Source organism: Netta rufina (assembly GCF_964035555.1).
Source record: "Netta rufina genome assembly, chromosome: 2".
NCBI classification, from domain to species: Eukaryota; Metazoa; Chordata; class Aves; order Anseriformes; family Anatidae; genus Netta; species Netta rufina.
Window position 1 is genome coordinate 14,705,560 of NC_140124.1, and position 27,151 is coordinate 14,732,710.

The 27,151-nt window shown below is 37.3% G+C and overlaps 1 protein-coding gene across 13 annotated transcripts in view; it reads left to right on the forward strand.

Annotated features, from left to right (window-relative positions):
- PARD3 (par-3 family cell polarity regulator) overlaps positions 1-27,151 on the forward strand; it is a 446,166-nt gene that overhangs the window by 247,294 nt on the left and 171,721 nt on the right. For 9 of the 13 annotated variants that reach the window (XR_014618202.1, XM_084281998.1, XM_084281993.1 and 6 more), the window contains 5 exons: positions 1,407-1,546; positions 3,146-3,274; positions 7,151-7,189; positions 19,842-20,030; positions 20,504-20,674. Coding sequence is in view for 12 of the 13 variants with exons in the window: in XM_084281998.1 (XP_084138124.1) it covers positions 1,407-1,546; positions 3,146-3,274; positions 7,151-7,189; positions 19,842-20,030; positions 20,504-20,674 (668 nt within the window). In the remaining variant the exon portion in view is untranslated. The remainder of the gene's footprint in view (positions 1-1,406; positions 1,547-3,145; positions 3,275-7,150; positions 7,190-19,841; positions 20,031-20,503; positions 20,675-27,151) is intronic. The other 4 variants (XM_084281997.1, XM_084281996.1, XM_084282004.1 and 1 more) reach the window with 1 other exon arrangement.

Consider the following 27,151-nt stretch of genomic DNA (forward strand, 5'->3'; position numbering starts at 1 on the left):
CCAGAGCCCCCAGATCCCTTTCTGCTGTGCTGCTCTCCAGCCTGTTGCCTGCAATCTGTATGTATATCCAACGTTGTCCCATCCCAGGTGCAAAATCCAGCACAACTGACTGTGTCAACAACAACTGTGTCAGCTTACTTTATTCCATGATTGCCATTTTGACAACAATATATATTGTACTTTTATACAATATCTTGACAACAAAATATAAATCTAGGTTGGGCATGTGTGTGCCCACCTAGTGAACTTGAACTGTAGACATATCTCGACGGCTTATGAGATGTTTCAAATTGGAGTTTTAAATACTGGCACTCTCTCAGGGAGGCTCTTGGCTGAATGGCCGGTTGGTTTTTATGCTAGGTTAAATGTTCTGAATGCACTTAGGTATAATGTTGTGGGGGCCTTGGCACAGATTTTCAAAGGTTGTCAATAACAATGGATGGATGGTTTTACATAGAGGATCACAAATGAGCTTTCCACATAGTAGGAAAGACTTCTTGTTTGTCCTCTCTGCTTGTGAATACCAGCGCTGGTGGGGTGCTGCCATAAGGTACACTTCAGGGACCAGTTGTGGACATTTCTTTGAGATATGAGGAAGCTTCATTTGCCATATTGACTGAATGCCCGTGTGGATTTCTCCAGGTCATCTTAAAGGTCTCTGTTTTGCCTCAGTCCATCTTAGCTGAGTGTTGTCAGACACTGTGGTGCACAGTATGACCTCAGAAGGGAGTGTAGGAGTTACTGCCTGGCTCTGCCACCCGCTAGCAGCACATCGCTGCATGGCACCACATGTGGTGGGATCTGACAAGAGCCAGGCTGGGAACCCCACATGGCAGAGGAGGTGCTGTCAGAAAACAGCCTGAGGTCTCTCAGAGCAGAAAGAATGAGACCAGTGAACTACAGTTCTGCCCATTCCCTGCCAGTGCCCATAACAGAGCTAGTGAAGCTCCATGGTCCACTGTCAACCACCTGACATTGCTGGAAGAATGACAGTAGAGAAAGAGAGGATTATTGACAAAACCCAGATTGACGTGGGGGAAGGCAGTGATAGGACATCAGATATGCTTTCTTCTGGTTCCTTGTCACTCATCTCATCTGAAATAGAAAGATGGAATATGGCAATATGGCAATGACTTGGAAATCAGAACAGCGAGTTACAGGGAGGGCCTGCTAAGCCACCTTTGCCAAGAGTCAGTACTTCATCTATATTGTGCTTTTTTGTTGTGTGTTTTTTTTTTTTTTTTCTTTTTTTTTTTTTTTCCATGCAGTAATTCTTAAATCCTACATATGTATTTTCATGGATTGTATCAGTCAGGTATGCATTTGTTCTGCTGGATAAAGTTAAAACACAATATAAAGTATAAAAAGTTCATTTTAACAAATAATATTTTGCATTCTTTATGCAGGTACAGAAGGCTTGGGATTTAGCATTACTTCAAGAGATGTCCCAATTGGTGGCTCAGCTCCAATTTATGTGAAAAATATCCTTCCAAGAGGTGCAGCTATTCAAGATGGAAGACTAAAAGCTGGGGACCGATTAATTGAGGTGAAGTGTTGCATGTTGTTTGTCTGTTATTTGATGTGAGCCCATGGACTAGTTCGCTTCAAAAGCTCTTAATAGTTTATGATAGGGGGGTAGTGCTACTGAGAATCAAGGCTACTCCCCTCCTGAAGGGAGAATGTTCTCAAGAGAATTAAATTTCTCTTAAATTGGCATACAGCAGATATCTTCCTGCAGATCTAGCTGGAATGACATAAGATGTTACCACCCACAGCTCTTCATTACTGTCCCTAAGCCAAATGACACTGGAGGTACAGCTGAGATTTTTGTAACTGCCTCTCTGTGCCCTAACTTCATTTTACTGCAGAATTGACAAAGTCAGCTTGAATTGTTGCTAGAGGACATAGCCTTCTGTAATTACTGTCATTGCTGAAAGTATTTCAAGGTAACCCAAATGACTTGGGTAGAAGGAGACTGAGAAGCACTTAAGAAGATAGTTAGGGCATCTCAACTGTGTGAGCTGTGATCTCTTATGAGGGGAAGGAATAAGATGATTTGCTATCTTCCGAGCACCAAGCTCCCTTGCTTAACACTGTTAGTTGATTTGCCTTACATTTCCATAATGTTTCTGAACAGCTAAGTCTGATAATATCCTATCTTAAATGGGCTTCTCCATTAAACAAGCTAGCTCATAGAATCATACAGTGGGAAATTTTCCAGTAAATGTTCCATATTTGTCTTTACTGTGTAAGTTGCATATGGGGGCCAAGGGGTCAAATCGCTGAACAAAAGCAAAATAAAGAACAACTGACTGAGTTATTTGGAGAAACAAATGTTTTCTACTTTTGGCACAATTTGCTCTGGAAGATGTATTTGGAAGATATGTATAACACCAAGACGAGGAAACAGAACCATCTTTGGATTACACATTGTTTTTTGTCAAAAGATTTCTATGCAGAAATACCGATAGATTAAATTAGTTTAGAGTATAATGTGGAATATACTGTTGCTGCTTAACATTGCTGGAAACATTGCTGTCTTATTTCTTATTTGTATTCATATGTAAAGAATGCATGCCTTATTAGTAATGTTATATCTAGCATAAATTCTTACGAATTCTTGAAGGAAGGTAAGAGTGAAGTGTAATAAGTAAGAGTACTGAGGATTGAGAACAGGAAAAAGAAAATACGAGTAAAGCCAGGTTATTGACTGGAGGATTGAAATAGCAAAAGCAAGAAAACTACTACTACTGCTATGTATCTGTGTGAAAGAGAGAGAAAGAGAGAGAAAACAACCATGAAACAGGTCAGATTAAATACAATTGTTTCATAGAAGAGTTTTTTTTTTTTTTTTTTTTTTTGTAGTTCTTTGGCCACTGGGTTCTAGGTTTGTGTAATATTTCTAGACAAAGGACTGGTGGTCTGTTCCTGAAGATCAAGTAAGTATGGTTTGAGTTTATTTGGGTAATTTAGTTTTGTAATTTACTGCAGTTTCTATTAAATGGAATTTATACTGAGCCAATGAGCAATTTATTTCAGTGAGTTTTTAATACTATTTCAGGAGAATCAGTTGCATTTTCTATATGAATTTATATTTTTTCCAATTCCAGAGTCTTATCAAATTCTAATATTTCCTTTGTCACAGGTAAATGGGGTTGATTTAACAGGCAAAACTCAAGAAGAAGTTGTGTCCTTGCTGAGAAGCACCAAGATGGGAGGGACCGTCAGCCTTCTGATTTTTCGACAGGAAGAAACATTCCATCCAAGGGAACTGGTGCGTAAAATAGAGAGAAGCTAAGAGATTTAGATGAATGTGAGCAAATGATTTGATCTTGTCACCTACTAGTAAACATGCATGATCAGCACTGCATATAAGCAATAAAAAATGGTATTTTGCTTTATTTAGGATGTTTTACATGAATGCTTTTTATCCTCTTTGAGATCTGGTTATGGAATTAAATATTTGTTAATAATGTATAAGTGAGAGTTTTACTTTGAGTGAAGATGTTTACTAGAGAAGAAGCTCCTGGATGAACTTTATTTGGTTGCATACAGACAAGCAGATTATTTCATATCTTTCACATAGGCAAATCTATGTTTGAAAGCTTGCCATTCATCCCTCTACTTGCTCACTAAAATATTTCAGTGCATATGATATTATGCCAAAACAGGATATGTAAATACCTTTCTATCAAAAAGTGGAATATATAAGAAATAGTAGCCTTTTTTGAATATAGCTGCAATCTCTCTATGGAATGGAAACCCTGCAGTTATTAATTTAGCAGGGTAATTCAGAAAATGTTTCTGAGGAATTTACGTGAAATGGAAATAAAATGATGTTTCGTACTGTTTCATACATTACCTGTTCCACTTGCATAGTGTATACAGATATTTCTCTGATAATTATTCAAGATAATTTCTGTTATGAAAAGGTAGACTGTGAATGTAGCAGTCTTACTTTGTTCTGTATTCAATTAAGTTTCTGAAGTTATTTATTATTTGTATTATCATACCTATATATAGCTCTAAAAATAAATTATTTGGCTGCATTATCATAAGAAGATAGACAAATATTAGTGTGATGAATAGATTGCTTAATTTTTCTATTGGATTTGTGGTATTTTGAATGCAAAAAGAATGAATTTTTATTTGGCCATATCAAGACATTTAACATTAGTCTTTTACTTTTCAAAGCTACAATTAAACCTAGTAAGTCAAAGTGACAGGGAAGGTTGCAAATGAACCACAATTTTAGCTTAATATTCTTGGAACATAACTTAAGATACTGATAAAGTTAAGTGAAAGTTGTCATAAAATGAGGAGAACTGAACTATTTGAAGTCATATTGTGCCCTACATTATTGCTGGAACTGTGAAAGCAATCTGTTTGTAGGTTCCTATGATGTAATTTTCACAGTATTGCTATCTTACATAAAGGTGAATGAAAATGCTTTTAAAGTTTTCTAAATAAACTTAGAAGTAAGAAAATGTCTTAATTTTGTGTATATTATTTCTATATTGAAGCAAGGAAGTTAAATGCATAATTTAACATTTGTTTCAATGTCTTGTGAACAAAGGTATGTTGCAACTATGGCAGGGTTATAACCATTGTAATACTTGATTTAGTTTTAAATATAACAGCACATCAGCCCACTTATGTGAGTTTAACCTCAGTACCCTCCCTGCTGCTGCTCAGGTGATACTCTCGGCTAGTTTGGCAAACATCAACACAGGCAAGCCAGATCTCCTCTTGGCTGTGTCAGGTTGGAAGTGGGCTCTTCACTAAGTAGTCAGAGGGTCAGATATGAACTGGAGTACATTTCCATAGCTCCAGCTGAACAAATTGCATTGTGAGGATCTGACAGTATATGTATGTGATGATCCTCCGTTGCATAAGGATTTGTTTGCAGTCTGACAAGAAGGGATGTTAGGTGTGCTCTGCTGACAGCTGTCAAAGAGCATGAGCAGAATTGCTGGGGAAAGGTGTTGAATTAAAACCCATCATGAGGGCTGTTCTTTCTTCTCTGGTAAGAAATAATCTTAAAAGAAAAAAAAAAGTGTTTTCATCCAGTTCCTCTCATTGACTTTTACTAGCTTTATGTACAAAATAGAAGAAAATGAATACTGGAGAAGGGAGGGGAATGATCTGAAATCATGCAGTTCATCTTTCTCCCATACAAACCTTCTTTGGCCACCTAGTAACAATTTGTCTTTCCATCCTTCCCCTATTGCTGTCACATTTTCTACACTTGTATGCATTGAATATTATCTTAATGAGATGTGTCTCAGAAACTATACACATAAAATCATGTTATTTGATATTATCTGTCTCATAAAGTGCAGGACTTGCTGTTCCTTTCTGAGGAACACTCCATTAAAACCATTTCGTATTTGCCAACATTTGTACAGATAGTAATCCCAATAAAAGAGGTGTTTAGATTTTATGTTTTTGGCTATGGCTGCATGAATGACTTTCAAAAAGTTATTTATCCTTGGGTTTATTTATAAGTAAAATGAAGATATTAAACTTTCAGGAGAGTTGTGAAGTTTAATGTCTTTGAATTTTGTTGCCATAATTGTCTGGAAGGGACTTTAAAAAAAAAAAAAAAAAAAGAAAAGTATAGTTGCATATAAAACTTATGGGAATGTTAAACTGAGCCCGTTGAGGTCAGTATGGGATCTTTGCATTGTGAGGTTAAGAGCTGCGTGTGTGATAGAGAGCCACCATTCAGTGTAGCAGCTTCTACAGTACAGATCATAGCAAGAGTGAGTAAAATGTGGAAGCAGGGAATAAAATCAAATTGTCAGGAGTCAACTCTTACCAGTGAGACCCGGAAGAACAATTATGCTTCTCCAGAATACCAGGCATTTTATTGCTTCCAGTGTTACCTAATGCCAGATAGTTAATATATTAGGGTTTGTCCACATCAATGTGAGAAGCACATTTTCTCTTAAAAAACTTTTCTCCTTCCTTTATGAAAGGATTGAGGATTACTGCAATTAAGTTTAACTCAATACTGTCATTACCTCACATAACTAAACATAGCTTGCTCTGAAGGATTTCTGTAGAGCTTGCTACTGACTATGTGAATCCACTGAAGTATTGGGTTAGTTGGCTTTTGAGATAAACTCTCAATATTGGCAAAGGGAGATTGACTTGTAGAGTTAGTCTCCTGTACCCTACAAGCTATTATGTCCATTGCTACATATGGCTCTTTACATGGTAGTTGACACCTTCATTTTTTATTCTTATTCTTATTGGCTGTTGGGTAAAGCTAACTGGATGTTTGTGTTAACATTTGACAACTATGTTTTTTGAGCTTAACCATTCTAATCTCCTGCAAGACAGTCCAAAGCAAAAATGTCCAATAAGTCTTAGGTTTTCATCTTGGCACAATAGAATATGGCTGGTTTGCCTGAAAGTGATCATCCAGCCAGCAGCAAGGTGGCTCCTGGGTCTTTAAAGGGGTTTTAATATGAGTGGACGTGGGCTTGGAAGAGCAATATTCCTTACACGTGCTTCCAAAATTGTTTGGCAGAATGCAAAAAGGTTTACCAATGATGTGTTGATGTAGCCTTTTGAGCCCTGAGATACAAATGAAGAATGCAGGGTACTAGAGTGTGCCACCAATGGTGGACTGAAAGCTCCCTCCTGTCCTGGGATACCCAGTTCTGTTATTCTGGATCATTCAAATGCACTCTAAAGGGAAATCCCTTATTAAAATGAGAATGGATGTTTCAAAAATAGGTACTTGTTTAAAGTATTTGAAACGGTTCATCTAGACTGCTGAGGTCATTCTATGAAGCTTTCAAAGCAGAAGAGAAATGCCAGGGAGGATCCATGAACAAGAACACTCCACCAGCCAGAAAATGGTGGTGAGCAGTTGTGATCCTTCCTTAGCCAGATAGCCACCTCCTTCGTAACCAGATAAAGTCAGTTGCACTGGCCCAAGATCAGTGGAGGTTATTTTTGTTCACTTCTCCTTTAGTGCAAATTTGGAAAAAAAATTGAATCAGGGAGTGTGACAACACCCTTCATTTTTCCCTTACCACTTCATGTCAGAATTAGACCTCTTTGTTTAGTCCCCTGTTAGTAGATAGTTTATGTCGTATGTAGCCATGTTCTTATTTATTTTTTTTACTTCCTTTAGAATGCAGAACAAAACCAGTCACAAATTCCAAAGGAAACGGTAAGAGCTTTGTCTTTTCCATACTGGAAGACTCCCAAATGTTTTTAAATTGATATGGCACTTCTCCATCAAAGTTTCACAGATCCTCCTTTCACATTATATACTGTAGATGGCTCTCTCTAGCTTTACATTTTGAATGCATTTTTTATGTAATTTCAAATACTGTTTGAATATTACGTACAATTCAATTATTATCTACATTCAAGTGCTATTTGAAATTACGTCTTTTATATACAATCAGAAGCCTAAAGTTGGAATGATAACAGTGGACTCTTAGTTTGGGTTACTTCTTGGAACTAATTGTTTAAAGAATGATTATATGACCAAACTTGAGATGCAAAAAAAGAGAAATTAAGCAGTTTGTGTTTAAGTCTGAATTGTACCCTCATAGCAAACTGGTGTTTGTTATTTATTTTAAAGAAACTACAGGGAAGTAGTATCAAGTTTAACCCTTGAAAGATTGTAACAGGTTGCATGTGAAGTATCAGAGGCTGTGAATTGTTTATATACTTCATTTTAGTCACCGGGACAAGGTCAGTCTTAATACAGTTTATGCTAACATGCAAAAATGTTTACTAAAAGAAGTATTAACAGAGGATATTACAATAATATGTTACCATAAATGTATACGACATCTGAATTAAAAACATAATTCAGGAAGCTTCATTCAATTAGGCACCTATTTCAAAATTAAATAATAAATTAGATTACAGAGAAATTAAAAAGATTCATGCTGGGATTTGAAATTTGTTAGAAAAGCTGCTGAAGAACAGAAAAATCTATCTAGATGAAGTGCAGTACATTGCCAGCGATAGTGAGATAGTATCTGAGATTAAATCAAGTTTAGGAAAAGAGCAGTCGTCTCAGTTTAGGGCACACTGGTTGATACTGGTTTTAGGGCAGTATAATGTTACCTCTAAAATGTAACATTCTACTTTGGACTGAAAGTAGCAATACTTTTATCTTTCCATGTTTTTTTGTTTTTTTTTCTTTATACAGCCTCTAGTACGAAACTCATCAGCTCAAGGGCTTTGCAAAACTATGAGTGTACCATTGTTTCTGACATGCCTTACAGTATCTTTTTAGCACATCTCATCAGTGCATGCGTATTCTTATCTTCATAGTTTCTTGCCATGTACTGCTGATATATGAAGAGATCAAAGATCAAAGCTCAAGATAGCATTTTTGCCTGTAATTGAGTACAATTGAAAATAATTTGTGGGTGCAGTCTTATAAAACTGTCCTGATTTTAGGAGTTATATTGAAATACTTCCCCCAAATCTCATTATGATTAGGCAGGTTGCCTATAGGTGCTTTATATAAAGCAATTGCTCATCTGTTGCAAAATTAATTGTTTGTAACAAATTCCATGGTGAAATTCTTTGAATTTTTGAAATATTTGAATTTTTGAAATTCTATTTTTTTGAACCAACCTCCTCACTTCATCTAAGAAAAGTCCAAAAGAAAATAAGACACTCATTTTTTCTCTAAAAATGTGAGCCATAAATTGTGTTTTATCAAGGGGATTATGCAGGAGCAATAGGGAGTTTATGAGCTAGGGATTGCTGAAAAACTGGGCTTGAATCAGCCAGAAAACTCAAGCAAGATCTGAAAAGATGGAAGTGAATTGGGAAGCATGTGGAGACATACAGCGTGGGTATGAAGACAGAAAGCTGATCAATACAAAAATGTTTTTGTATAACATGTGTTTTTTTTCAATCTTTATGGGGTGAGATTTTTTTTTTTTTTTTTTAATTTGTTTAAAAGCTTAAAGCAATAGCGATCAATAGTAGTATGAAGAGTACATGTCTTTAGATTTGCTTGCCCCTGGGTGGGAATAAAAAAATGGGCTGAATGTTAAAGGTGGCAGTGAGTGTTTAAAACGCACAATGCTTTTGCTCTTGCCCACCCTCCTTCCAATTTCCTTTGCTTTGGATAACTGCGAAACTACCATTCTACAGAACTAAATTTTCTCAGCTGCACATTAATAATACAGTCACACACTTGTCCTCTTTTTTTTTTTTCTTTTTTTTTTTTTTTTTCCTGGTAATTTTATTTTTTTTAAGTATTTTTCATTCCTTGCCTTTATTCTCTTTGGTTGTGTCTCAATCCCTGTTTATTCCTTCTCTGTCTACTTTTCTCGTCTTTGAGATTTCTAATCTTGCAATTTCTATTTCTGTGCCTGCTCTGATGTGCTGTTATTTGTGCGGTTTTAGTCTCCAAGTGTCAAGGACTTGATATAGTTGAAAGCAAAGCAAAAAAATAAAAAATAATAATATAAAAAAGGAAAAAGAAAAGCTTGATGAAAGCAGTGAAGCTGTAGAAATGAGAGAGGTGAAGTGCAAAAATCTGCTTTTAATTTAAAGGCAAAATAGCTGTAGTTTTTTCGGTTTTGTTTTTGATATGTCTTTGTGGGGAAATAGAAGAAAAATGCACCTTTGAAATTAAAAATGAAGAAAAAATGGAAGGCCTGAATAAAATTTATATATTACAGAATAGAACAGAATAGAATAGATATCAATGAAAGAATATAAAGCCTAATTTGTCAGTACATTATTAACACTCAGGGGTAACATTCATGAAACTGCTTGTTTGAAATCATTTATACAAGTATTATGGCACTTGAATGCAGTAGTTAGAATACAATACAATAAAAGAAAACCTTGAAAATTAGTTTCTTAATTTATTTCTGGCCAGAAATCACTGAGAGTGGCTTACTCTGTAACTGCCCATCCAAGAAAGCATATGGCTTTTTATTTTGTACACCTCCATGGAATACACATTCTCATATTCTCATTCATGAATTTCCATAAATAAGGGGGTTTCTTAATGTGCTAACCTTGCAGAATTTAAGCTTTGCTCTCCAGTTATCCATAGGCAATGCAAATTGCTAATGTATTTTCAGCTCTACCCAGTATGTGTGACCTCGTGAAAACAGTACTGATGTTTTTACGTTGTGTTTTGCTGACAGTTGGAACAGGCACTCAGTTTACTTCTGATGCACGGAAATCTCCTGTATCACATTTGAAAGCATTGCTTCACCCAGCCACTAGTTTGTACCATTTGTATAGCTAATGACAAAATGGAACAGATGCACCTATTTCTGAACATGGTGATTATTTGGAATGTAGGAGATTGACCGTAATATGAAAACTAGTAATTTATCATTATTACATTTCTGTTTCTAAGTATAATTATCTTAATCTTGTTACAGAGCATTGAAATGAACTGTTAATTATGCTATGTAAAACATCTGCCAATTAATTTTTCCTCATACTCTTTGAAAGTCAATAGTGTTTCAGTAATATTTTGCTTTTACAATTGTCATTTACTGTTTGTTTTCTGAATTCAGACTGGTGAGTTAACTTCCATGTAAGCATAATGCTAGAAAAATAATAATTATCATATATGGAAGTTTTTCTAGGGAGTGTTGTCGGTTGATAAAGGGAGATTCAAAGTTGGGATTCAGACTCCATTTGACGATTGCTGCACTCAGCAGCATGGGAAAGCTTCAGTTTTCTGTTCTCATTTGTTCCTCTGTCAAATCATTGTAAGTGAGCAGAATGTTATGAATTTCAGTGAGCGCAGGCTTCCTAACAGTGACACAACAAGAGCGGTTGGTGTGTTGGAACAATATATAAATGTTTAGCAGCCCTTATAGAAATTGCAAATGTGATTGCTTTTTATTTTCCTCTGAACTTGAGCATCTGATACTTCTATTATTATCTAAATTTCACTTTGTTCACCATGTTTTTTTCAGAACCCAAGAATAATGTTACAGCTAAACCTCACAGCATGTTTGGATTCAGTTGCTGCTCTTGCCATAGACTTTTCTGTATGATTTTGAGTAAATTAGCTATGGTTTTTGTGTGAGAATTTCACCACCTATTGGAATTGGGTGATAAAGCTGCCTTGGTCAGAGGCATTTTGTCACAGCTAATGCATAATCATTTTTGTACACTTTTTGTATACAACTATTTTTGTTAGCATTATGAGAGATATACCAGCCAATGCCTGCAAAAACAAAATTTATATTAAGTGATGGATGGAAAATCCTTGGAGATCAGTCTTGGGAAAAAGTGCTATGAGTGCTCAGCTTTAAATAGTGGTGTTCTGGGTGTGGCTTATTTTTTGTTTTGTTTTGTTTTAATTTTTGATTGCTTTTTGCAAAAAAAAATGTACAATATATGTACCCATAGCTCTATTTTTCAAAAGCTGTCAGTTAAGTTCCCATCACTTCATCTTTAGGCATTTGCTTAGAACTTCAGCTTATATAGCAGCTTTGTATCACTTAGTAAATGTAACATTTCTTTACACAGAATCTCCTTTGGGAAAGTTTCATCAATTTCTGTTGCTAGAACAGGTGATTGAAACACCTAAAAATTGAGCCAAAATTGCACATTCACCCAACACCAACAGCAGGGCTGATATCATTAGGTACAGCATGATTTTATCAAATAAGGAGAGGTTTGGATGTTCGTGGAGCTGACGCTGTTGTTTCCTCTGTGATGTTTAGGAGCAACAGGAGCTGATTGTTTTTATACTTTTTTTTTACGGTGTGAGACAGAAGGGTGCTTACAATGTATTCAAAGTACTATTTTGAATGGGTGTAGATTCTATTTTTCATCAAGATGTGGCATAAGGAACAGATCAAATGAAAGAAAGTGCAAATGTGTAATCTTCTGCAAGATAATGTTGTGTTTTGAGTCTTCTACCATAGGAGGTACTCCATTATTAAATAGCTTGTTCTGGGGGCATTAATGAGCTGAGCTGAGACATAATTTGTTGTGAATAATTAATAACAGCAGTTGAGGGACTGTGTTTATGAATGCTCTTTGAGTAGTTTGAATTTCCTGGAATGTTCAAGGATAATCCACAAAAAAACTTCTGTGTAATGAGTGCTGTGCTTGGGACTGACCCTCCTGCTCAGAGCTGTGTCTCTGTCACCCTCGGTGATGTAGCCGGGCTGTGATGTGACTGTGGCACATGGGAAGATGCACCCCAACAGTCTTTCTTTGAGTGAGCTGTGAGTGAAATGCATCCTTAGCCATTTTCTCAATGCTTAGTTTTATAAAACTTGCTGGACAGTTTCATGCAAGCCAATGTAAGTGTCCCTGCACTGAGGTTCTATGACTGCTGCTTCTACAGAGCCATCCTGAAGCCCCACTAGAGTGCACGTAGTTGTTCACCATTATTACACTATTTCCTACATGACAGCCTCAAGTTATTTTGGACAATAAGAAGTTGGCTGTATAAGGTATTTACAATTCAAACAACAGCTATAGGATGTGAGACTGAAAGGGGCCCCCAGGTCCTTTAATGGTCATCTGCTACCACAGGCACTGAGGTCATGGGTTTTTCACACAGAATCACACAGAATCACAGAATTTCTAGGTTGGAAGAGACCTCAAGGTCATCCAAACACTTGGCTTAACTTGGGGCAGTGCAAAGTTCATGTTGTTGCTTAAAATTCCTATTTAAGCCTTTGGACACTCATTGGTTACGTGCAAAGCTTGTTTTACCGCACTGTTGGTTTTAGGTGCTTGATGTTAATTCTTCCTTGCCTTTAAATCCTGGGAAAATAGTGAGATGAACTGGTTTGCCATGGTTGCCTGACGTCCTGTAGGAGAATTAGGAGTGAGACATGGGGCACTCCCAGTTCTGGCTGGTGTTCCCAAACACTCTGTATCTGCTTCGTTTGTCTTTCTGGTCTTGTACAGCCAATAGGCCAATAAGAGAAGTAAAATGATTTTTAGCGAGCTGTGCCATTATTGTGTTGGGTATTGAAGGTTTTCTGGAACAAGGGATAGTGCAGAGAGGTATGGCTTTAGAGACTTCTGGCAGAGCAGACACCTGCTGTGTATCTAATCCCTTGGTTTTCATTTATCCAGGATAAGCATCTGTAAAAAATAAAAAAATAAAAAAAAGAGGTTAGCATTACAATTGCATGTTTGTTTCAGAGCATACAGCAGGAGCGCAAAGTTTGAGTAGGAACAACAATTTGGAGTGGGGTTTGGTGGCCTTAATAAATGGTAGTTATTAGGGTAACTGCAAGAGTCTATTGCCTGTATGAAATTCTGAAATGTATAATGAACAAAAGAGTTTTAGCGGTCTGATCAGTTGATTTTAAACATAGATTTTCAACTGCTTAAAACAGTTCCTACAACACCCCAGATCAGCATGTTAGCATTAGGAAGAATAATGTTAGCATAGACAAGCAATGGCGTTCTCATATAGATAAATAACAAACATGTGGATACACTTAAACATGGGCTTTTGCAAAGCTTTGATTTTCATACTAAATAAAAATCACATGCTGGAATTTTTTGTGCTTTGGAAAAAAAAAATATATATTTTTTTCCTAAACCATTTTTTAATCCATCAAAAGCATTAAACCAGAGACGTTTTTGAATACGGAACATGTTTTTTGGTACTGAATTAAATCCTTAGAATGGATGTAACTGGAAATGTTACAGGTCTGTTTCTCAGTATTTTCATGAGCTAGCATTTCTACGTATAAAGACGTACCAAAGTTAATCCACATGTAATATGCAAAAAACTTTTCCTTGATGGGATTAAAATTAAAGCAGACCACATTTCCCATAAAATCTTAGAATTCAAATGTAGTTTTTGATATTTAGCAGCTGCTGCTTGATTTGAACAAGAGTGCAGTATTCGCCAGATGTGACTTATTAACTTAGCTAATATGAATAATGAGTCTCAGTGTATACGTGCAAATAAGATTCATTAGTGTTTATCTAATGTATGGGAGATTAAAATACTTAACCTAGGAAGAATTAAATGACAAAGCAGGCATAAGAATTTTAGTTGTTTAGTTGGCTTACACCTGATATCATTTTATAAACTAGGTAAGTTGACAGTTTAGGCTATTGTAGCCTTTAACACAACACACAAGTGTTTGATTTAAAAAAGGGAAAAAGAAGGAAAGAATGATAAAAGGCTTTGTAGTATTTCTGAAAGAAACTCAAATGGAAACTTGGAATGTGTGTGGTGCTACATGATCAGGAGGCAGGAGGCAGACTTTTCTTTGCTGGAGGTCCAGTTTGAAATCTGAATGAGCTGCTGTTGTTATATTTACCTTTAGTACCTAGCCACACCAGGATGCATCAGCTCTCAGTAATTCCTCCTGAGGAGAGGCCTCGACTGAAGTCAGAGCGGTGTGCTACAGGCCACCTACGTTGCTCTGTTTTCAGTCCCTCCAGCAGTAATACATCTACATTTACAAGAGTAGCAAACATCATGCCCCATAAAACAGTTGTTGACCAATGAAACTGTTGTTTTGGTTCCTTAAAGCTGCCTGATACTAATGTTATATGTTTGTATATGTGATGCCATGTGATAAAAGTGAGTGTTGCCATGTTTTTGTGTATCTCGGTTTAGAAGGTTGCCTGATGCCACAGCAGTGTCACCTGCCTGACTTGGAGGACAAAACAGAGTCCTCTCTGATGCCAAGAATGCCTAGCTGGCATCTCCTTTCTCCTGCATATGTCACATATGCTTCAAAATAAGAATTCTGTTGTAATAATTTTGAGGTAGATTTTACTGGCTTCCTAATGTATGGGAGTTATGGCTTCTCAGTTTCACAGGTGCTTTTTGAGAAAGGAATAAAGAATGAATACTATGTTAAAATCTTACCAAGATTGAAACTATCCTGGGAAGGGCTGTGACCTTAGGCTGGTTCCCCATTATTGGAACCAAATGAGTACATCTGTGATTTTGCATATTCCATTCCTTTTACTTGTATAACTTACATTGCTTTGACCTGGTGGGCCCTGGAACTTCAAACTTACCTTTCAGGCACTTGGGGTTTCCAGTCAGGCAAATTCAAAATGACACATTTGTGAGGCAAAAGCTGGGTAGGCCAACAAAATAAGGATTAAACTAGGGCTAATAGGCTTAGGGCTGTAATGTGGGAAGACTGGACAGAGAAAGATTTAGGGCTGGTAAAATAAGTAGTGTTGATGGGGTCGTCAGAGGCATTAGATGGGGTTTGTGCTATAGTTACTTAATCTATCACATGAACATGATCATTATATACAAAGGATGTGTTTGTGTATGTACAGCCATGCATGTGTTTATACAGGAGCCCTGTAAATGTCTCCATTTGTGTTGTATGGAAATACAGCTTCTCCTTAGGTGTGGGATGCAGAGCTTTATTATTTGCCTCTGTGAAAGAAAACAGCACTGCATTGGATTTTTGCTTAGAGTCGCATGATTAACTTATTTCTTTTCTCCACACATAATCACAAAGCAACTTGCAGACAAGTTTCAGTGGCTTAATAGCTGCTGAGAAGACAGCATGTCTAAGCTTGCAAGAGAATGAACTTCTCAGTAGAGAATGCAGCCGGATTTGTAGCTGCAGCAAGCCACTTTGAAAACCTGTCCCAGATTGATTGAAAATTGTTTCCCCCGTTAGGTGGGAGGATGTTTTTCTTTTTTGTTAGGTTTCTTTTTTTTTTTTTTTTTTCACCCATCTCATGCTGCTTATTCACCAGCTGAACCCTGATGGGATTTTATAAAGGGAAGAAGTCCCAAGCAAGAAATTTCTTTGTAGTGTTTAAAACATAAAAGGATAAGTAGGAGATGCTGTTACTAACACGATAAAATAGGCTTATTGCACCGTTAGTGTCAAGGTCCATTTTAATGTCATTTTTAAGATTATATCAAGTTTTTTAATGAGATCAGAAACTGATCTTACGTAGAAGAGGAAAGTAATTTCCCCCTTTTTATCTTTTTTTTTTTTTTTTAAATCTCCATATATATCTAAACACTGCCATAATTTCACTCTAGTCATCAAGTTTATCTTTAAATTTGCTATATATTTATATTATATTTAAAAAGTGAAAAACTTATCTCAAATGTCGTTTAGCATAAATTGGTGCTAAGTATGAATTTGAAGCAAAAAAAAAAATCACCTACAGATATTTTCAGCAATCGAATTTTTATTGCAGATTACATACTTGAGCAGCTTCATTCATCCAGCTGAAGTCATTTCAGATGACCTTTTCCTCAGCAGACTCTGTTTGAACAGAATATTGTCCTGCTGTTAATTGTTTTGGACATAATATGTGAAAAATCTTAAGGGAGTTGAATTTTGTTGTGTAGGGTTCACAGTATATAAATTTGCTTGCATATTTACTGCTGGTCTGTCAAAGTGTATGAAGCAATAAATTTCTCTCACAGATCAACTAATCATGAAACTAGTATTGAGGTGTTTGATTGACGTAGTGAAGCCGTTAATTTAGAGTATATCGAGATCAAATGGAAGTTATTGCAATTAGGAAGTGATTGTGTTCCCAGTTTAAATTTTTTAACGGTGTATTTTAGATTTCTGTGCATTTTTATGCTGCATTAAGGAATTTCTATGGTTTGTTACGTGTAAATTCTTAATATTCTGTACAATTTCAATGTAAATTTTACTTTTTGTAGTGGTTGTTACTTAGTTTTCTTAAGGAGAGTAAATTTATGTTTAGTGTTTCTGTAACCACTTATGTTAACAAAGGATTCAGCCAGTTCTAATACATTTTCTTTTGTCCTCCACCCTCCACCCCCCAACCATGGTTCAAATGTCAAGGTATCAGGCTAAAATCTTGCTGCTAATTTCTCTGAGAATGGCTCCTTTTTGTCACACCTAGAGGTTCATGGCCAATACATTAGTTCTCTTCCACGGTCTGTATGAAATAGAATTGGTGTTCAATACTTCATATATACCTAGACCTTCTTTGGTACCATGAAGGGGTACAAGTATTACAGGCCGTACTTCCATATCCATAGTCCTTGAATCTTAATGGTTCAATTCTTGAATATCACATTTTCTCGCAAGTGTTTCTAGAAGTTGTGGGGCGTGAAAAATGTGCATTTTCTCTCTTGCTTTCTCTTTCTAAAATCTACATTTAGGCATATGATACTGACAGACGATGCTATTTAGGCGCTATTTAGGCGCTAATTTAGGCGCTAATCACTATTTAGGCGATTATGGAGAGCAAAAGGCTTCCATGTCCCCAAAACTGTGGACACAGGTGGGGAAACAAGCTGGCTTAGTTGAAAAAAGCTGTGGGTACCCAATGAAGCCCCTAAATAATCTAGCGTTAACCCAATAACAACCATCTATTCTTTGGATGAGTCGAACAATTTTCTCATGGCTTCAGTACAAGCCAGGAGGCTGCTTGTCTCTCTTTTGTTCATGCACATGATCTGCTCATTCCTGTGCAGCTCCAAGGAGTAGTTTGCTCCAGGTTTAGGCATTAAGTTTCATCTTCACACTCGGGTGTCTGTAGCTCTGTAGTAGATTGCTTCCTTATTTAAGTCTGGGGAAAATAAGCAAGCAGAAGAATCACATCAGGGGTAGGTGCTGATAATGCAGCTCCTTGGTCTCAGTGCAGAGAAGAAGCATAGCGGCCTTGAGCCAGGTCCCTGGGGATGCTGCCTGAGGCATGACCCTTTGGCATGTAGAAGTACACCCGGTGGACTCTGTGGAGAAGCAGTTTTGCTCCCTGCACTGGAAAGGAGATCACCATGGCTGAAGTGCTTGCGTATTTTTTACAACATTAGAAAATACTGGGAAGAGGAGGGATTGATTGTAAAATTATGATAACAGTAGTAAAGACAAATCCGATAAGCTTATATGCTTCTTTGGATTACCCATACGTCCTGCCTTGGCTTTATTTCCCTTTTGGCTCACTAGCTTTTATTCCTACCATTACTTATTAAGGAAAATAAAGTCATCAGTGCTATGGAAACTCAAAGGTAATGCTCTGCTCGCTTGGGTTGCTTTATTCTGCAGCTACCTGACAAAAGGTGCATCTCAAGTGTACTCTGAAGCTTTTGTGACCTAAACAGGAAAATTAGGGTTGTAATTTTGCCAAAATTTGGGAATTTTATTTTTTTTAATCCAATATTTTTTCCATGGGCACAGAGCACATTTCCATTTGTTACAGCTAGCACAGATAATGCTGATTTACAAGGTCAAAAGATGTGTTTGGAAAATGGGATTCCTGAGCAAACCAACCTGATTATGGCACTTCAAGAGATGGTGTTCTTTTTTTTTAAATTTAATTGAAAAGTATTATTCTTTATTACAACAAAAAAATTGTTACATGTATATGTGTGTGTCTAATGTGAGGGAAAGGGCTGGTGAGCACATTAAGGCTCATGCTTTTAACCAAGTGGGAAAAGGCAGAGCTCCTGTTTTTCTTCCCTTGGCTGTTGCAGTGCTCTCAGCAATCTGACTTCCTTCCCATCTGACATTTTCACATTGCATTTCTAGGTCAATGGTGACAAAACTTACATGCTTGTGCCCAAATTGATAATCTCAGTCTGCTGTACTCCACATGGCTTTCACATCCATCTCTGCAGTAGTCTGTGTTTGGATTTCAGAAGAGCCTGTCAGCTTTGCATTTCCTCAGGTCTTAAGAAACAGGGATGGCTCAGCAGGCAAAAGTTAGCTTGTGATGCGTACTGCCCTGCTCCCAGAGTCTGGGAGTAGAGAAATAGGAGGAGTGAGGTTTGCAAAGAGATGAGTGACATGGGAAAAGTCAGTATAAAATCCAAGTCAGTAAGAGGCATGATCTTAGTAAATCTTATTCGCTGAGATTATGAAAAAATTGGCCAGATTAATTCTTCCAGAGAAGAACTGCTGACTACGGGGACTTAACGTGCATGTTCTGGTGGGCGTTCTCCTACTGCTGCTCCTTCATGGGGGTGAGAAAATACCAGCACACTTGGGCTCACCATTACCTTTCCGCAGCACTGTACTCACACTTGCTGCCTTCACACATGCCATGCTCTGTTAGGGCATCCCGGGGGCCCCTGCTCCCAGCCTGTCCCCACAGCACTTGCCAGGCCATCCTGAATTTGGCAGAGGTGAGGCAAGAAGGCAAGGTTGCCCTTGCATGGCTTTCCTTGCATGGGCAATGTCACTGAGCACCTTATTGCCAGGGGCACTGGCTGGGCTGGGACTATAATTCCAGATGTTCAAAACCTGTGATCGTCCCAGCCAAGCTAAAACAGAGTGGGGAGGGCAGTAAAGAACCAAAGATATGGGTAGGAGAACAGAAGAGAAGGAAAGAGCCAGGGAAGACAGGAAAATTGGCACTCTGAAGTGGATTTGATGCTAAACCTGGCAATAGCAGAGATGTGCTGTTTCAGATCTCAGCTGTGTAATTTTCTATTTTTCCTAACACAGCTAGTTTTAAACAAAATGAGGTGAATGAGTGATTTTTCAATTTAATCTTCTTGCACATAGTTTCTCCCTATGGTTTACAAAGATGATAACATTTTAAAAGTTCTGTAGGTTTTCAAATCAGAAAATATTTCTGATGCAGCATTTTTGGCTTGTAAGGTACCTTACGTGTGAGTCGGTATTAATGGCACATTCAGTAATGACATGTGATTCAATTATTTTACTACACAGAGAAGCACTTAGGCAGAAGCATAAGATATTTCTGAATCTGGGCGTCAGTTGGAGGTGATTGAAAATACAGTATTTGTGCATGTTTCTTCAAATAATTACTGTGGAAAATATTGTGGCATTGTACTTAAAAGCACTTTTTTTAATGCTAATAGCTGTGGAACGAAGAGAATTCCCAAAGAGAAATGCTCTTCTATAATCCCATGTTAATCTTCCTGACAGAAAGCAGAGGAAGAGGAGCTTGTTCTCACACCTGATGGCACCAGGGAATTCCTGACATTTGAAGTTCCGCTTAATGACTCTGGATCAGCTGGACTAGGTGTGAGTGTCAAAGGGAATCGGTCAAAAGAAAACCATGCCGACTTAGGAATCTTTGTCAAGTCCATTATTAATGGTGGAGCAGCATCCAAGGTAAGAGGGAACATCTGTGTACCTTTGTCTTCCTCTGTTTTCCGTAATTGGGCTGTTTTGGAAATGAACACAGGTTCAAGAAGAGATTGCTCTTTAACTAGCATTTTTGATTTACACCATCAAATCATATAGATTTCTACAAAAATTCACCTTTATGCATCTGATGATTTAAACAGATTTTAAAGATTCTTATGACAGACACAAGCAGTCTCTGCTTCTGTCAATAATGTGCTATTTGTGCAGATTATGATAATAGCTTTAAGTGCAAATCTATAAATGATTGGAATAGACATTTCCTACAATGCTTGCAATAGAAGCTATTGCACCTGTGTTCACTTGGCTATAAACTATTAGGACTAAGTATAGTTATTTGATTATTTTTCTTTGGTTGTTTTCTTCCCCCTCCCTCCAGAAGACTTCACTTCTTTCATAGAGGGTTTTGTGTAACTGGTATATAACCTTTCAATTTCTAGGATGGCAGGCTTCGAGTGAATGATCAACTAATAGCGGTAAATGGAGAATCGTTATTGGGCAAAACAAATCAAGATGCTATGGAAACCTTAAGAAGGTCCATGTCCACTGAAGGAAACAAACGAGGAATGATTCAGCTTATTGTGGCGAGGCGAATAAGTAAATGCAATGAGGTAATACACTTTTGATATTGGGATTGGGAGTTTTAACTTCTTCTAAGGTATTTGTGTTTATAGGAGATGTCATGTTTCCTCTGAGAGCAGGAAAATAATATTTGAGGAACTAAAGAAAGAGAGAATTACAAAATGATCTGAAATTCAGTGTTAGACATGCTAACCTTATTACTGGATCAATAAAGTTTTTCTTTTGAGTATTTTCATCAATGAATAACAGGAAACACTGAATAAAGCTATATTGATTTTGTAATTGGATCCCACTGCTTATGTGATTTTTGTTCTTTAGAGGTTTTTATGTAGGTCTATTGAATCTTTCATTTATAGACTTGGTGTTAACTGACTTGCTCCTTTGTCGCTTTCAATTTTTTTAATTAAGAGTAGAGCTCATACATTTCATTATTATATTTTATCTAAGCAATTAAAAGTTCTATGTAAAGAATATATAAAACTTGATGCAAATAATTCTGTTATTTCTGATTTTCAGTATGTTGTGGCTTGGCCTTTGTTGCAGGGAAGTATCAAATACTGAATTCAGGGCTAAGTAGTGATTCTTTTTCTGATATTGTTTGCAGCTTCTGTCTCCTCCAGTACTATGTTAATGTGTTGATGTTTTGAAATGTTTTCATTATTTGTAATAGTTTATCTTCTAGATTAATGTAGATAATGCTCTCTAGTAGAAATATGTGGACATGTGATACTGAGAAGGACTGCAGATGCTGTGGAGGATAGAGTTAGACTTCAAAATGGTTTTGATGCATTGGAGAAATGCACTGTGTTAAATAGTGTGCGGTTGAATGGGAGGTCAAGGAGGCATCTGTTCTTAAAACAACCAGAAGTCATTCTTTTACCCATGCTAACACCAGCAAGGTCTCACCTGGTATCATGCTTTTCTTGAGTATCATGCTTCAGAAAATGATGTGCACAAATAGGTTTAGGGGTTTCCCCCTGATCCTACCTAGGGAGAAAGGGCATGGTTTATTTTTTAATGCATAAAATGGATCTTTAAAAAGTTCCTGTTCATATCTTATTGTAAAATCTTGTTTGAAAAAGATGCTAGTCTTTCTGAAAGTATTAAGTTCTTCCTGATTGCTTATACACAGCTTCAATACATGTACACACAGCACTGGAAAGCCAGTTTGGAGGCACATGGATTCTCACCTGGTATTGAAATAATTCATACCTTTTAATATTTGGTAACATCCTGTTTTAGCAAGAATACTGAACTTGGACCCAGAGAGTGCAGACTACTTTGTAGATTGTTTCTTACTCCTACCCAATTTCAGGTGTATTTTATGTGTTTCTACATAGGATGAAATATTTTAGGCTGTTTTGTTTTTGTTTGTTTGTTTGATTCAGAAAGGTTAGGGAAGGTGTTCACTCTTCTCTTAATAAAAGTCTTCTGTCTTGGAGCAAATCCAGCAATGATGAACCAAAGACTTTGTTCCTTAAATCCATTAAAATTTATGGTCATTCTCATCAAGAATAGTTCGCTGCCCTACATCTATTTGACATTTACAAACTTATTTTGCAGAAATCACGTGGCAAAAGTGGCACAGCTTGGTCTGCCGTGCTCTGAGATGAAAGAAGTGATGTTAGAACCAGACCTAGATACACTGAAATGGGTCTGTATCAGGAGCAGTGCAGGAAGCTGTGTCTGTCTGGGCCTACTTTGGGGGGTTTTGTGCATTTCCTAACTCCTTAATAAGTTAGTGAGATGAGCCATAACAATTTTGGGAAGTGGTGATGTTCAGTTATTGGTACAGTGATCAACTTTACGAAACAATTTTTTGGTAATGATTTTTTCTCAGGAATTCTTGCTGTCATCATATTCAGCCAAAGGAAATACAATGTCAATACTCTTTGCATATTTTAGTATGATGAAAGCACAAGTTGCATGGACATAAAACTGTGGTAATATTATTTATGCATATTACATGAATACCACATATGAGTAGAGTATTCAGGCAGTTCAACCCCCAGATAACGGATGTGTGGGCTGGTACCTAGATGAAGTGCAGCACTACATGACTCATGACTGAGCCTTGAAATGATGGTCGCTTTCCCGTGGAGCGCCAGATATTGGCCGTGTCTGGCAGCAGTAGCTAAATTATGCTTAATTCAGCAACTGATTTCTGAGACACACTGGTATGTATGTGTCCCCTTAGAATATTCCTGTAACTGCTACCAGATAAGTATACAGTCTCAGCTGAGATTTTTAGTAATAGAACAAAAAATACATGACATCTGACTGGCAGAAAATTCATGAGCTTGCAGACTAAAAGTAAAAGCTTCATAAGGGCAGACCCTATCATACGTTTTACCAGCTTGTTCCTCAGAAATGGGTTTTTATTTTTTTTTTCTCAAAGACAAAACAAAATGTTTGCCTTCTGACAACTCTTTTCTTTTCTCTGATATTTCATATGCCTTGCCTCACGTTCGGTTCTCCAAACCTGTCACCACAAAATAACAAAAACAAGGATCCCGTTCAATTGATTCCTTTCCTGTGTTGATTCAAGGTTTTAGTGGAATGGAGCCTGATTATATTCCCCTTGGTGCATAGTCAACAGAATTGTTTATTCCATTCCAGTGACATGGTCAATCCCACACTGCAGGCCTTGGTCAGACTTATGCCTCCTGGAATTCCTCACCTTTCCCCGGAACAGCCTCTAATGTCTCAGAAGGGGAATTTAGCCTGTGGAATCTGTACAAGGGGTGATAGTGCCAATGCAAAAAAGAATTATGCTTAGTGTCTGGATGATAAAAACATTTGCTGTCTGGCTGCTAAAAAAAAGCAGCAAGGGAAAAAAAAAAAAAAAAAAAAAAGAATGCTCTACTTGTCTTTCCCCCCCCCAGCTTCAAGTCCAGTAATTGTTTTCACATTTGCAAAATGAAACCGAATTCTTTTGAGATAGATAGGCAACTGCAACTCATCTTTTCTCTTCAGTAAAATAGAGTTTGAATTGGATTCTAAGAAAGTAGTATGAATACTGTTCTTTTATTTTTAATATTAATTTCCAGAATCAGCCCTAAGCATTGTATGCGGGAGAGAATTGGTGTAACAGTGCCAGTCCTTTGGGTTTCTGTTCAGGCCAGATTTTCATGTGCTCGTGATCCCCTTCATGCTTTGGCTCTTATCTAGAATGGAGGATGGCTCCATCCCTAGGTGTTGGTTTAGAAAGGCAGGGACAGTTGCCTCCCTTCTGCTGCAGAGGAGCTTTTTTTTTTCTTTTTTTTTTCTTTTTTTTTTTCTTACCAGAAAGTAGTCTTAGGCTTCCATAGTTTACTTGAGCATAAAACTGTTTCAAAATGTACTGATGTCTCCTCTGATACTCCTTTTTTGTGCCAGCATTATTCTCATGCAGCTTCACCAGTTCTCATGTTATAGACTAAGCTTCCAAAGCAATTACAGTAACAATAACAGCACACATAAACACCATAGGAGTATTATCTTGTCTTCAGAGAGGTAGTGAGGAGATCATTTACATCATCAGTTCTGACATAACTGTAAACTCAGAAGAGACCACAAACTTCCCAGAAGGTAAAAAGCATTTTTATGCTGTTGTGGTTTTCCTGCACTGAAGGGTTGCCTGTCAAAAGAATTTTCATTGACTCACCAGGAGACAGAGTATAACCCGTCCAGGTTTTCAAGTGAATTAGCTTGTAGTAAATATTGATAAAAGCATGGAGCGAGTGGTAGTTATGAATGAACTCCAAGCCAAGGCTGAGTGTTAGGGTTGTTCTCCCGTTTGCATTGCATCTACAGAGTACAGTAATAACGTTGACTGTGTGACTATACTAGTGTAAACCTCGCAAAGCTTTGTTTAATATCTCAGCCACTCCAGCCCAAATCACACAGTGAGCATATGATGGATGTTGTTAGATTAGCGCAACAAAAACATTTTTCTAACAGTTAGCTTGGGCTTTGTATATATCTAAGGTTCTGTCCACCCCCTTTCAAAAAAGTTAAATACGCCTTTCCAATCTATGTTTACGGCTTTCAGCCTTGCCCTCTGTGATTAACGTTTTGTGTTGACTCTTCAACATTTTATGATATAAGCAGGGAGACTTTAAGTTATATTTCCAAAGTTGTGCAGATGGTGGCAAAAACAGGAAGAATAACAATGGTATCGACTTGATAATCCCATATGGCCAGTGTGTAACAGGTCAGTTTTCACAGGATGCGGCCATCAGCTTTTTTGGATCTTTAACTCAGGGTTGACATTTTTTTTAATTACTGAGGAGCTTTAAGATTTAAGGAGAAACGCTGGAGCCTCCTTGCAGTGTGTTCAGTTAATTAGTGATATTATTATGATTAGCCTGTATGGGCAAACAGCTGCCGGCTCTATCACCATAATGCATACGCAGTGCTTAGGCACAACTATCAGGCAGATCAGTGCAGCTGGTGGCACTATGTGCTGATTCAAGAAAATAGAGGTAATTGTTACTTTCGGAATCCTGCTCTGTTCAGTCCTGCAACCTGGACAGCTTACAGGCACAGATTGCTTGTCTGCACTCTGTTCATGTCACACGCAGTCAGCGCTTGTCTGCCATTAAGAGAGAGCACATCACCATTTTCTTCAAAATGAGAGATTGCATGGGTTTTCTTCTCTACCTCACTTTATTGACAGATTTAATGTCTTACCAAACTTGCCTGAAAAAAAGATTTGTGAACGGCTCGCAGATCCCCAAATTTCTTTCTGTGTCTGTTCATCTTTGCTCCGGTTGAAAACAGAGCATACCACAAAGTGGAGAAAGTCGTGAATCCAGCCCATGCAAGGCCCATACAACTGCATAAGTAAATTGACCTGCAGATCAGTGAGAGAATGTTCGAGTGAGTGGTTTTGTTATTAAAAGAAAGGAAACAAGCGAACATCAATTCTTTTCCTGGATCTGTGGACATATAAAACATTCAGCATCATTTTTCCCTCGATGCATTACTTTGAAATTGATATGCTGTGTTTGTTTGTTTGTTTTTCCTCACTGGATTAGTTTTGTGAAGTCCTTCTGGAGTTGATTTAACTGTCAAAAAGACTTTAGTATCTTCTCCAAAAACTGATTTTACTGTTCACTCCCTTCTCTAGGTCATTGGTAAAGCTGCTCATCAGCCTAAGCTGTTTCCAACCCTGATCCGTGGGGGAACTTACAGCTGACTCCTCTCCATCCTGAAGATTGATTTATGTTTCCTATCCGTTAGCCAGTTTTCGATCTGGAAAATGAAAACGTAGTCCAGTCCCATGAAAAATTAGTTTTGATATGAAGCTTTGGGAAAGGCTTTTTGAAAATGCAAATATTTTATGTCTTGTTTATTGCCTGAGAGAGCTTGGAGAACTTACTGGCATCTTTGTGCCAGTCCAGCATGTCAGTGAGGTAGGATTTCCTCTGGCAGAGCAGTGGTGCCTCCCCACAGACCTTTGTCTGCCATGCTCTGTGAGTATTTTGTTTATTATAGAGCCCACCACTTTATCCAGAAGGTCAGACTTGTAGGTCTGTCCAAGGTCCCCTCTTGGCCCAGTTTCTTCCTCATACCCAGTAATCTGCTACCTAAGTGCTTTTTGTAAATGTGCATGGGTTCCCTTCCACCCTCCTGAAAGCACTGTGTCCTCTGCTTGCCTTTTAGCATTATCAGAACATGAATACAATATTTCTTAGAAATACAGTAGTAATTATACATTTAATAGTGCATGATAGTGCATATAAGTCAAAACTGACCTTTTACTGGCTGTTACCTACACTTTTCCATCTTGAAAAGTTTCTCCCTAATGTGGTATCCCAAATCATAGTTAATATTGGTAGTATTATTGTAAAATTATCTCTGTTGAAAAAAGAAGCTGAAGCATTTTGGACATATTAGCCACAGTACACTGATAAGAAAGGAAAAAGAAAGCTTGGAGAATAATTCAGTGTGACAGAAAGCTTCAGTACCCTGGACGCAGTGCAGTAAATAGCAAATTTGTATACTGGCTTCTTTAAAATCCATAACGCTTGCAGTATTGCCAGTATTTGGATAATATACTTTCTAAAGGAAAAACAGAGTATGATTACTGTTTCATAAAAAAAAAAAAAAAAGGAAAAAAAAAAGAAAAAGTTTGTTTATGCTTTGAATATTTTGGCAATGTTTTTGTGTATAAACTTTTTTCATATTTGTGTGCATAACTTCAGTTAGAATGGATGGTGGTGTTTAAGTAAAAAGGACCACATTAGTTGTCCTTTTATCATCTAGATAAGCAGCAGCTGGGCTAGTTAGTACAGATAGTGCTTTAGCAAACAGCTGGTTCTTATCTGAATGACAAAAGGCCAGGGTGGAGACCTTTTTTTATTTAAAAGAAAAAAAAAAAGGAAAGAAAAAAATGTTGTTTCTATTTTTATATGAAGAGAATGGAGAGAAAAGGAGCTATAGGCAATATGTAGTATGTAAAGTTTTCTTGTATTTTGACTAATATGATCATTTATTACAGATCAGTGCTAGGACCCAGA